General features: G+C 41.6%; 1 protein-coding gene across 4 annotated transcripts in view; it reads left to right on the top strand.

Moving 5' to 3' along the window:
* The window catches only part of fhod1 (formin homology 2 domain containing 1), a 240770-nt gene that overhangs the window by 204506 nt on the left and 22743 nt on the right, over positions 1 to 13521 (top strand). For 2 of the 4 annotated variants that reach the window (XM_052028120.1, XM_052028118.1), the window contains 3 exons: positions 2513 to 2656; positions 3400 to 4313; positions 11103 to 11258. In XM_052028120.1, the coding sequence (XP_051884080.1) occupies positions 2513 to 2656; positions 3400 to 4313; positions 11103 to 11258 (1214 nt within the window). Of the gene's footprint in view, positions 1 to 2512; positions 2657 to 3396; positions 4314 to 11102; positions 11259 to 13521 lie in introns of all 4 variants that reach the window. The other 2 variants (XM_052028119.1, XM_052028117.1) reach the window with 1 other exon arrangement.

Below are 13521 nucleotides of genomic sequence, written 5' to 3'. Positions count from 1 at the left end.
CCATGGAGGTGACCTAGGGCAGGAATCATGAGGGCATCTCTTTAACGCCTATGCCTTTCAGATACTCCAAATGAAAATCTACTGAAGATCCAAGTTACTATTGTTAAGATAGTATTGCCATAAGTAGGCTAAGTAACACAGCTAAGTAATGGAGTGCAATGGTAATTGAAACCAAATGCTGGAGATTTCAGCTCAGCCTCTCCCTTGCCATGTGAAAGAGGCAACAACAATACTTGCACCTCTAGCATATTGAAATGTCTCAAGGCAGACAATTTATTAATTTAACAAGTCAAAATTTGACGCAGAGAAGAAGAAAGTGGTATCAGGACAGGTGACCATTACTTGGTGAAAGTGGTAGGTTCTAAGGAGAGAAAAGAACAAGAATAAGTATATTATTACTGGTCCCCTTTGGAACCTTGGGAATGTCATTGGTAAGATAGGGTAAGGTAAGATATCTTTATTAGTCACATGTACATCAAAACACACAATGAAATATATCTTTTGTGTGGGGTGTTCTGGGGGAAGCCCGCAAGTGTTGCCATGCTTCCGGCGCCAACATAGCATGTTCCTAACCCGTACGTCTTTGGAATGTGGGAGGAAACCGGAGCACCCAGAGGAAACCCATGCGGACATGGGGAGAATGTACAAACTCCTTACAGACCACGGCAGGAATTGAACCAGGGTCGCTGGCGCTGTAATAGTGTTACGCTAACCGCTACACTACTGTGCCTACCTGGTGTAAAGCATGTTAAGTATAGGTAAAAATATTATTAAATTGTTACATTAAACCCTCACTCTTTACAGATGGGGACAATGCATTTCCTAAATTTTCTGTTTTTATTTTAGAAATCCTGAAACTTGTTCAATAACCATTTACAAGATTCAATTAAAAGTTTCGTATTACTTTCCTGCAGGAGATTACATAGCTATGGATAGATGTTTGTTATTACATAGATTTTTTTCTCATCTGCCTATCAACCACATGCTCTACCCACTTGGTCCCTTATCGCCTTCTGTCCCCCCACTGTTACCCTTTTGCCCAGCATCCCCCCTCATCTGGTTCCACTCACCACCTTCCTTTCCGATCAGATTCCATTACTTGCAGCCCTTTGTTGCCTCCACTCACACCTCCCAGACTCTCTCGCTATCTCCACCCCTCCCACCTCCACGTGGCTCCATCTGCCCATCAACCTCTCCTCACCTGGATCAACCTATTGCTTGCCAGCTCCTATCTCACCCCCCTCCCCCTTTCATCTTATACTTGCAATCTCCTCTCTATACACTCTGCCCTAACGCAGGGTCTCCACTTAAAACACTGACTATCCCATTGTCTCCACAGTTGCCGCCTGGCCCACTGAGTTCCTCCTTCATCTTATGTTTTTGCTCCAGAACACAGCATCTGCAGTCTGTTTTTTTTCCCTCGGGTAGTGGAGGACATGCCTGACCTGCTGACCGTGTCCTTCTGTTCTGTATTTCACAACTTGCACATTTTTTTGTCTGTATTCTTTTGTCTATATCCTCGTTCACTAACTACTCCCATTTACTCATTGACCAGATAACCTTGGTTATCCCCAAGGTCACCGAGTTTCACCCTCTCAGAGACATCCCCTCCCTGCAGCCTTACAAGTTTCTTTTGTCTGCTTTTCAGTTCTGAGAAACAGTCTCCAATCTGAAACGTTGACTCTCTTTCTCTTCCCACAGATGAAGCATGACCTGCTGAGTATTTAGATCATTTTCTGTTTCTGTATTAGATTTTCAGCATCTGCAATTTTTTTTTAATTTTCAGAACTGGCCATTTCTGCCTGTCGTCATTTTGCCTCAGTACTTTGTATAGCTTGGCTTGTTGGGCATGTCCCACATCCTTGCTATTAGCATCGCACAACACCGGCAAAAAAGCATGATATGCATTTAACTGCCACACTAATCACTTGGCCTCACTCCATCAAAAATATTCCTGTTGTTCTACCCATCTCTCCCCACTACCTTCACTGCTACTAAAAACTTGTTTTCTCCCTTTCCCAGTTCTGATGAGGAGTCTTGGACCTGAAACGTTAACTGTTTCTACAGATGCTGCGTGACTTGCTGAATGGTTCCAGGAATTTCTGTTTTGTTTCAGATTTCCAGCATCTGCAGCTTGTTTACTTTTCTTATACTGCACTGGCTATCTGAAGGTAAACTCTTGCACCCAAACTGTTATCACAACTAAGTCTAGCTAAATGCCAAGACCAGTAATCATATCTGAGAAATATGTTCGTTGGTATGACTCAGAACCATCTGAGGATATTCATGCTGGCTTGATCAGTAACTATTTTAGTAGTTTGTTAGATGAATAAATTCTGATTTGTTTCTGGGTCTAAAGAACTATTGGGAAATATTAGAATGTAGGCTTGCATGTGTTTATGACATCTGAGTTTTCTTTTCACACTGTTAATTTTGGAGGATATGACTGTTCCTGAAAATATATTCAGAGATATAACAGAAGTTTGGTAAACTGAATCATTCTTCTTTCCAGCAATTGAGGCACTAAGTGAAAAGGAACAACAGAATGAAGCGTTAAATGAAAGAGAACCATGTTCAGCCTCCAGCAGCTCTTCGACCAGCAGTACGTTGGAGAGGGAAGAGAGAGAAGACAGACAGGGGGGCGATAATGAGACAGGCAAGAAAGATTGCATCTTTTTGCATCCGTTCATTCCCCAAGAGCATACTGTAGGAACATCTGCTAATAACAGTTTCACAAACGATAAGGGTAAACATTCCTCAATAAACAGTGAGAAAAGTTACTTCTGAAGAGATAAATCTTTTGCTCAACTTTTAGATGATGATTTCCCACCTGTTCACTGTACCTGCCTTTGCTTTATTTTGTTAATTAATGAAGGAGACTTGTTGCTTTTTGAAAATACTGGAGGTTTTTGATAGGATCAAGAAACCTCTTGGCTATTTGCCAGGCAACACACTTAGTTGCTACTCCCTAGCTTGGGGAAAGTAAATTACTTGTAATTTGAAGTTTATGTTAAAGAAGTATGTAAATTGTTTAGATCAGATGGTCACGTTCTTGCTTGGTGCAAAACAAATGTTGTACTTTGTTTAGTTTCTCCTCACTTTGAGGACTCCACAGTGCAGAGGGTGGAATTTACAGCAACACTTCCACATTACTTTTGCTGTTCTGATGAGTAGCATTATTTTTCTTCCTTGACTTCAAAATGGTGGCTTGTGGAAATTCAGGAGTTTGTTCCAATGTCAGCCACCACAGAAGTAAGCAAAAGTTATTGTTTTACTGTTATCCTGAATTTGTTTTTGAGTTTGAAACTTTAAGTAATTGTTCATCATTTTCTCTTAAACACTTTATTTGCTTTTGAGCACTAAAGGGCCATTATCATGTTTTCTTTTGTTTGGCAGCAGGTCGGTGCCTTATCCGCCAGTCCAGTTTGGATCAGTGCAGTGCTATCTCCAGTGACAAGAAGTTCATGCTGGACATGTTGTATGCAAAAACCAAGGCCAGCAACTTGCAAGTAACCCAGGAGGAGGTCTCTACTGCAGGTGAGAAGAAATTTGCAGAAGAGGCTTCGATGGAATCTACTGAGAGCTTGATCAAACGCTTTTCCAAGCAGGACATCCATCAAAATGAAGAAAGTCAAAAGAAGCCTGCAATTGAAAGCATCCCTGGGAATGTAAAAGCCACTTTAGAGAAACTTGCTGAACCTCAGATCAAGGCTTTGAAGGAACAGTTGAGTATTGAGGCCGAACTGAATGAGAAGAATATAGAGAAAACTCCTATAATTATGCCATTGAAGAAAGACTCTGAATACATGTGGGATCAACTTGAATCAAGTCCAAGAGAGCTGAAGATCAAAGATTTAGACTTCACAGATCTCCAAGATGAGGAGGACATAGATGTTTTGGATGCAGACTCTGGTGTGGCCGATAAACTAGCTGTTCCATCACCTGGTAGTTCAGTGGTTCCACCTGTACCACCTCCTCCTCCTCCTCCTCCTCCACCACCTGGGTGTCCACCACCTCCTCCACCACCACCACCACCACCACCACCACCATCTTTTGGACAAGTTCCCAGCCCTCCTCTCCCTCCCCCACCTCCACCTTCTAATTTATCATCACCCCAAGGAGCAGACTCTGCATTTACAAAGAAGAGAAAAACTGTTAAGCTCTTCTGGAAGGAACTAAAACAACCAGAAGGCCCTTTCAGGAGCTGTAAATTTGGCCGGGGAACAGTCTGGGCTTCCTTAGATAAAGTGACTGTGGACACTACTAAATTAGAACACTTGTTTGAATCTAAAGCAAAGGAACTACCTACAAAGGTAAGAGATTGAATTGTCTATTGATTTAAATAATAAAGCAAAATGGACTCTGCTGCATTCCAAAGAATTTCACTATCTGTGGTTTCCATTTGGTATTGAATGACTAATTTCTAATTCTATTTTGGAATCAGATTTATTATCACTGACATATGACGTCTATTTTTGTTGTTTTTGCAGCAGCAGTACAGTGCAACAGTCTATAACAGTCTATAAGTTACAAAATAAATAAATAGTGCAAATAAAAGGAATAATGAGAAATTGAATGAAAACGTCATCATATGTGCAGATTATATGTGTACAAATTATTGAAATACTTCTAATTTCTGGTGTGCTTCCAGGGTCAGGAAGCAGCAAATGCTTTCTGAAATGATTTCAGAAAGATACATGAAACAGTTTCATATAAGAAGATTGACTTTGATTATGGAACATAGGGTTATAAAGACATACACCATGGAAAGAGGCCATTCATCTCAATATGTCCATGCTGACCACTGGGCACTCATCTGTATTAATCCCATCTTCCAGCACTTGGAAGCCTGCAGCCTCCTCTATCTAGGTGATTCAAGTGCTCATCTAGACACTTCTTAAATGCTGTTGGTGACTCTCTCTGGCAGTGCATTCCAGGTACACATCACTTCCTGGGTGATACTAGACCCCCTGATCCCCTCTAAAATTCTTACCTCTTACTCTAAATCTATGTCCTACCTCTGATATGGGGAAAAGTTCCTTGCAATCTACCCTATCCATACCTCTCATAATTTTATACACCTCGATTATGTCCCCTCTTAATCTTCCCCACTCCAGGGAACAGACCTCACCAGATATGTGGCAAGGTGTTTGGCTGAAAGGAAAATAGTGAAGGGTAATGGTGTGAGGAGGTGATGCAGGAGTGAAGAGGATGAAATTTCATTGAAAGAATTTAAATTTGCAAGTTGGGCACTTCCCAATGTGCAGTGATCCAGAGGTTGCATCAACAGGCAGAGAGGGTGGGGGCAATGAAATTCAATAATGACCATAGTTAGATGGTGAGACTTAAATGGAAAAAGAAGTTCAAAATTTTGCAGGATTGCACCTTGAGGCAATGAGGGAAGAAGGAACTGTGGAGGTTGTCAAAGGGGTTCAGTTTCCAGTGGTTAAGTGTGCAAACTATAAGTCAAATCATAACCAAGTTACAGCTGTTTGGTGAGACAGCAGTTCAGACATTGAAGATTGTTGATTTCAGATATACAGCACCTTACAGTATTTTACGTTTGCTTTAAGGAATTTAGGCAATGTCTTTCGCTTTTAGAATATTAATAGAATAGTAGGAAAATTTACCAGTGCATTTGATGGAAACAGAAAACCCAGAGCAAGAAGAAAAGGATCAGTTTGTGTCAGTGAAGGGGGATACAGAATCAGGCTTATTATCACTGACATATGTCGAGAAATTTGTTGTTTTTGTGGTCGCAGTGCAGTGCAAGACATAAAGATTATTACAAGTTACAAAAATAAATAAATAGTGCAAAAGAGGAATAACGAGGTAGTGTTTGTGGATCGCAATGTTCATCCAGAGGAAATGAGAAGATTTCATATTTAAACAGAAAATGCTGGAAATACTCAGCAAGTCAGGCTGCATCCAAGGAGAGAGAAGCAGAGTTAATTACTCAGGTCAACTCTATTTCTCTATCTACAGATGCAGCTTGAGCTGTTGAGTATTTCAAGCATTTTCTGTCTCATTTCAGATTTCCAGCAATTATAGTATTTGTTTTTTAAAAAATCTCCCCTGCTCTTATTAAAAGCACTTGAGCCTTCCTCTGATTCTTGAGAAGAAAGGGATTTTATTTGAATGATCCAATCAAAAGCCAACAGTCACAAGGTCTCTGTGCAGCTTCTGAGGCAGAGGCAAACTCTAAAGTATGGCTCATTTAGAAAAGTACATAAAAGCTAAGTTTTTCTTTATCTGCTTCCTGCCACTCATAATACCCACAGCCCTGCTTTTTCTGGGAATCCCTCATTTTCACATAGACGAGATATGTGGCTATCAGTACTGTTTCCCATGGTTACACAGTGACAGACCTGTGCCCACAAGTATCGTACCCCTGTGTCATATAGTGACAAGCCTGTGTCCTGCACTAGCGTGTACCAATGTTGTATGATGACAGACCTATGCCTAACAGTATTATACCCCACTGTTATAACTAGTGACATTCCTGTGCCCAGTACAGTGTGTCTGAGTCTAGAGTTGGTTGCAGCCCTGCATCTGAACTCTGAAAACATTGCAGTTCATGAGTCTCTCTATTTCATCCCTAATTCCCTGGTTCCAGCCCCAGTCTGGCCCCTGGCCCCAGGACCCAGAATGTTCGGGGCCCTAGGGACAGCGGGGTATGGGGTGGGGGGTTCAAGTCCCATCTCCACACTGCTCTTCCCCTCTCCACAGCATTCTGCATGATGGTGCCAGGGGCTACGCGTTATAAGGAGTTGGGCAAGCTCCTGAGGATTTCCAGGGCAATTGTTGGCAAACCTGGTGCTGAGCCAGCTGGTGTGGCCAGTGTACCTACTGGCCAGGAGCAGACCTTGTGTTCCTGCAGGGATGACAGAGACTGAGTTAGGAGATAGGAGAGCAGCACATGGGTGTACAGCTGCAGATACCAACCCTGGAACTTGGAGCTGTGTTAATTACTGTCAACCCTCCTCGGACAGTTTTGAGTGTGCATTCTCTCCTTCAGGTGTTAATTCTTATTGGAGGTTTTTAAAAAAGCTAAAACATTGTTCTTTCACTTTCACTTTCATCTCTTTCCTGTTAGTCCAACAATTCTTTCCTTTTGTCTCTCTCTGACTGGCACTTTAGACAGCCCTTATACAGTTTTTATTTAACACTAAGCATCTGGAAGTCGGAATCTTTTTTCCAGAGTTGGATGCCTTTTCGACCATTTCCAAATCAAATTGTGACATTCTGGAAACATGGGTACTCCAATGATCTCATCCGGGTAAGTCCCATTGGTCACATCCCAGCCACTGACCTCCCTACCCTGATTGACAGAATCCCCAGTATTTTGAAAGCTCTGATATACTAATCTCTCCACCCTCCTCCCCAACACTGGTGTCCTTCCACCCCCACCCCACCTTGGTCCTGTATCCAAAATGGTTGTTGGTGTGTTACTCAGATAGCCGAGAGTGTGCCTTTCAGAGGGCACATCAATTTCTGGGCCTCAGTACCAAATCTGACATTAAGTTCAACCCCACTTCCTTAGCTGTTAATTTCATGGTTCTTCGGTCTGATTGACTTGGGGAATCCACAGATGGTTGTCTTGTCTACTCAGGTTCCAGATATCCCCTTTTCTTCACTTTGGCCTGTGGTGCTTCTAGTAACAGTGAGACGTTTTTGCTACAAATAGAAATAAATAAAAAAGCGAGACGTGATTACTATCCTTTTTCTCCTTTCCTCCACCTTTTATTGAACCTCATCTAATAAAATTGATTGATTGAGGTGGTCAACTGGCTTCCCTGGTGGACCAGTTTCCTTGCTGCTACATCCTATTGCCTTGCAATCTGTGTTTCTGTCATTTTCTCCAAGGCCTATTGGACACTGGATGGTTTTAGAGTCATGGAATCATACATAACAGAAACAGGCTCTTCAACCCACTGCACCTATACGAATCCTGAAGTAATCTCATTTCTCCTCTCACATCCTCATCAACATCTGCCCCCTCCCTGATTCTCCTGCTACTTACCTACCCTGGTGGCAATTTAGATTGGCCAATTAATCTACCACCCAGTAAGTCTTTGTGATGTGGGAGGAAACCATGTTGTCTCAGGGAGAACTTGTAAACTCCACACAGACAGCACTTGAAATCAGGATCAAAGCTGGGTCTCTGGGGCTGTGAGTCAGCAGCATTAACTGCTGTGCTACTGCATCACCCACTGCCCCCCACCCCTCCCAATACTCTGGGAAATCAATGGCAGCTGGAGTACTTTTGCTCTTTATCAGTGATTCAATACTTTTGGATTGGAGCAGCCGCTTCCTAAATATTGCTCAACTGGATGTTCCAGGAGTAGTTCCACAGCCAGTCCCACAGTCTTCTTCCAGGCAATAACTCCCTTTGCACTTCCACTGGACCTATCCTGTGCCACTGCTAGTCCACCAGACAATGTACTTCAAGCCCACTGCCCTTATCATTTGCAGGGTTGCAAACAGTGAATGATCTAACATTCTAAACAGCAAGAACAATGTATGTTTTACTTTTGAGCAATTCTGGGAGTTTTAATGCCATCCTCACAGGGTTGAAAGATGGAAGGCATTCATGTTAATAATACTTTGTGGTGCCCTAAACACTTTCTACCCAGTGACGTAATTTTGCAGTCTGTTTATTGCGGTTGGAAAGGTGACAACAATGTTCACATAACAAGTTCCAGCAAACAGCATAATGATAATAGCAAGATATCTTTTCCTCAGTGTTACAAGTTCAGAAATAAGCATTAAGCTGAACACCAGGTCTGACTTATCCTCAATTACTGTCAGAGGATCTTTAATATTCTTCATGAGGCTAGACACATCTTAATTTAATGCTTCATCCAAAAGACTTTGACCCCTGCACAGTGAATCTTGTGATTCAGCACTGAGGCATGTTCATGGTTTTATTGGTTTCTACGTTATTACAACATTAGTGACTGGTCAATATCGTGCAAAGAAATTACTGTTTCTATGGTATGTAAACATTTACATCATTGTACTTGAATTACAAACCCATGTAGGATGATCCCAAAACACACCCAGTTACCAGTGCACTGTACCACAGAGTTGAAGGTTTATTGAGGCTACATTTATTCAGAGGTGGGGAGGGAGGAGTGAAATGCAGTGTCGATATGGATGATTTCTTTGTTAGAGATCAGTGGCTTCTATGTGCATCATGTCAGAGTCATCAACATTGAGAACTCTTTCCAGAGGGCTATCTCAGGTTAACCACCAGTGTTCCCGATGCCTGAGTAGAGAGGAGGGAGAAGAGATTGCAAATGAATAAATATAGAAGGGAACACTGTTGATTAATGTGAAAATACATGTCCATTTTCTGCAGTGATATGAGATTTTACTGGAATTCCTGATGAGTACTGCCCAAAACAAATCCTGCTGAACTTGTCGGCATAATTAAATGGGGTTACAGACTGACATGAACTCTTCGGTTACTGCACTTAAACTAATTCCTCACTCTCTGAGTCATTTCCTATTGAAAAAAGTAAAAAGTTTTTAAAGCCACAGCCTGGAACAAAGACCTTTCTGATTGTGTTGCTTTAGACCCTTAGGGAAATTAAACTTCTATGATTTCTAGCCCCAAATATGCTTAAGGAAGCAATAAAATGTCATAATTACTCCCAGGTTTTGCAACTGTTTTAAATGTTTAACTGATGAATCTTCAAATGGTTAGAAGAATAAAAATAACTATCTTAAATTAATAAATATTCAAGTAATTCAGTAAAACATTTAGGAAGATCTTAGAAAAGAAGTGGTGTTCTGTTTAAGCATCAGTGAAAACCACGCCAGCCTATAACTTGTTAAAAAGTTACTTTTGGAATTTACCCTTGAAGAGTAGATGAGATTGGAAATGAGTGTGAGCAGCTGTCTTTCTGCAGAGTGTAGATGATTAGGTTAGGATATTCCCTTATGTTACTTGCTGACTACCAGTAGAGTATTGCTGGGGTGAACAGATTGAGCATCCTGTCATTTAAGGTTTGGAACATAGACGGGAAGGGAGTATTAATATTTTAATTGTTGAGCTTTTTTGCTTTAGGTTGGGTCTATATGATAGCTAGATGACAGCTGTACTTCATTTGCTGTAAAGCGATTTGCAGCATCTTGATATCATGAAAGATGCTACATCATTGCACTTTTTCTTTATTTCCATGTTTATTTTCTCAGGGTACTGACCAAACTGCCAGTATAAGCTCCTTGGTCAATAGTTATTTTACATACCAATTTTGAAGGTGAGCGTCAACAAGCATCTTGACCACAAAAGTGTTGTAGCAGACCCTGCTTCTGAGCTAAGGACTTTTGCAGAGTTCTAACATAGGGCATATTCTGCGCAACTCAAACACTTACGGCTCTTATAAAACCAATAAATGCAAACTCCTGAGGGAGCAATGAAGTTGCAACCAATGAGATCCAGTCCTTGAATAATGTGAACTCTTGTCTGTTTCACAGTTATCTCTCGAGTAGATCATGTTGTTGGTTCTGACTGGTCTGTGACTCCTGAATATTACTGGGTGTGGGAACTCAAATGAACTATGTTAAATGAGAAAAGGGTGACATTTTTATAATTTACTTATAAAAACTGTTCTTGTAAAAAAATAAATGCCTTATTATAAAAATTGGGGATTTTTTACTGAGCGGTTAACCACATTGTTATATCAGACAATCTGTTTCCACAGGACCAGATTGGCTGCATAGAAAGATTTCTCAAGCAGCCCCATGAGTTGTTCCATAATGCTGTACTTATCCCCTTCTTCCTGGAAAATCTGGTCTCGGGAAGCTGATGTGCAGGAAATTGGGGGAGGAAGGGACTCACCAACTTCCTCTCTGCAAAGCAGCTGTCAATTGTTTCATCTGAACCTGTTGGATGTGTGCTGTTAACTAATATAAGGATGGACAATGGATTGATTTTGCAGCTATATCTGCAGGAGGTGGGGGGGATTGGGATGTGGTGAAGGAGGGGAATGAGAGTTGCTGGCAGCTGCTTGGTTCAGCAACTATTGCACTTAAAGTATTTTTTTTAAAATGGGACATGATGATTTCACAGAATGTGTTATTTTAACTTCTAGAAAGGAGGGGATGCCAAGAAGCAAGGGTTAATCATACTGGATCCAAAGAGAAGTAATGCAATTAACATCGGTCTTACAGTGTTGCCTCCAGTGCACATCATCAAAAATGCCATTCTCAACTTTGATGAATATGCAATCAACAAAGAAGGCATTGAGGTAAGGAATCCAGACTTGAACCAGTACAGTGGTGCAGCTAGTAAAGTTGCTGCCTCACAGTTTCAATGAACCGGGTGTATTGCTGACCTCAGGCACTGTCTGTGTGGAGTTTGCATGTTCTCCACATAACTGCATAGGTTTGCTCCAGGTGCATCAGTTTCCTCACACAACCCAAAAGACGTGCAGACTGTTGGATTAATTGGCCATTATAAATTGACCCTTGTGTGTAGGTGAGTGGTAGAATCCGGGAGGATTTGAGGGAAATATGAGGAGGACAAAAAATGGGATTAGTTTGGGAATCGGGTAAATGCATGTTTGATTGTTGGCACGGACTTGACAGGCTGTTTCCCAGCTTTGTGGCCCCTGAAATTGCAGGCCCAGGTCGGTGTGCTTATGTGGATTCAGCAAAAACACAAGAGTAAAAACAACTGCTGGAAATATTCAGCAAGCCAGGCAGCATTTGTAGAGAATTCGAGTCATATCAATGGCCTTCCATCAGAACTAGAAAATGTTATAGATAATACAAGTTTTAAAAAGCAGAAAAAATGGAGAGGGGAGAAAAGGAAGGTCTGTCATAGGTTGGCAGGAAGAAGAGATTAAATGACAAAACTGATGGTGCAAAGACCAAGATAGAGGGAAATAGGACAAGTAATGAAAAACGTGTAGTCTAGAGGAGGAGTAAATGGGAATAGTTTATCATTATCTCAAGTTGTTGATGTAATGTGACTGGTCAAGAGCTGTTCCTTATTCTACTTCTCCAGTTATCCCATCTCATTCTTCCTGCATCTATGATTTTTCCAATGGCTTCATCCACTTTTCAGCATCCTATTCCTAACAATCCCATTTGCATCATGGAAATCTACACACTCCATCCTTCACCATGGAAGTCCATGGAAAGTGTAAAATTCCTTTTTCCCTTTCTTTAATGAAAGTCAAGCCACTCCACCTATCTCCATCCTCATTAAATGTGTGGATCAGGAATATAAAGGTTGGAGAAAGGGTCTGCTTGGGGTGATGGTAATGGGGGAAGATTTTCGCCAAAAGGTGGATGTATAGGTGAAAGTGTCAGGATAAGAGGTGGCTATGTCAAGTTCAAGATTTATTGAATAATTCAATCATAGTAGTGGTTGATTGTGCCACAGAGTCCATTTTACTTTCTTCCTCATCTCCCACTACCATCACTAATCCAATGTTGTCAAGGATGAAGTGTCATTGGATGAAAACATTTACCGACTCATTCAGCATTTCCAGCACTTTGTTTTTATTCCAAGTATCAGTCAATACTACACTCCATGTTTTACCTTGAGCATACAAAACTGACCAACAAGAGAATATTAAGAATCCATTGAGCCTGCCCCACACCATGATGGCTAGAGCATCATGACTGAATGTTCCCCCTACACCCTATCCTTCCACCTCACTGCCCTCCATCCTTGCTGTACCTCAGGAGGCTAAAGAAATTTGGTCTGTCCCCTTTGATTCTCACCAACTTTTACCGATGCAGCATAGAAAGCATCCTATCTGGATGTATCATGGCTTGGTACGGCAACTGCTCTGCCCAGGACCACAAAAAAACTACAGAGATTGTGGACACAGCCCAGCGCATTATGGACACCAGCCTCCCCTCCTTGGACTCTGGCTTTACCTCTCGCTGTCTTGGTGAAGCAGCCAGCATAATCAAAGACCCCACCCACCCGGGACATTCTCTCTTCTCTCCTCTTCCATCAGGTAGAAGATACAGGAGCCTGAGGGCACGTACCACCAGACTTAAGGACAGCTACCCCATTCTGATAAGACTATTGAACGGTTCCCTTATACAATGAGATGGACTCTGACCTCACGATCTACCTTGTTGTGACCTTGCACCTTATTGCACTGCATCTCGGTACAAGTGACAATAATAAACCAATACCAATACCAAATGCCACGTATAATATCAGGTTTCAGCCTTGCATCAAGCAAGCACATTTAAGTGTGGAGTTTAAATGCTGCAGCACCATAAGAAATCATAGAAAATGTATGGCACAGATGGAGGCCATTCGGCCTATCCAGGGTGTGCCAGTAAAAAGATAATTCCTCCCCATTTTATTTATTTTTAACATCCTCCACTCACTACATTTTCCTAGAGAAATTACCCTGCTTTCTTCAGTGAACTTGTGGTTTCTATTTCCTTTCAATCTTTAAATAGACTGTCTTCTGAGTGGACTGAGTTGCTTCCCTTCAGTTCCTAGACTGACATTGTGTTGTCCACAGCTGCTCCAGA

This window comes from Pristis pectinata, chromosome 13 (assembly GCF_009764475.1).
Source record: "Pristis pectinata isolate sPriPec2 chromosome 13, sPriPec2.1.pri, whole genome shotgun sequence".
NCBI classification, from domain to species: domain Eukaryota; kingdom Metazoa; phylum Chordata; class Chondrichthyes; order Rhinopristiformes; family Pristidae; genus Pristis; species Pristis pectinata.
Note: the sequence above shows the minus strand (reverse complement) of the source record. Positions and strands in the feature narration are given on the sequence as shown.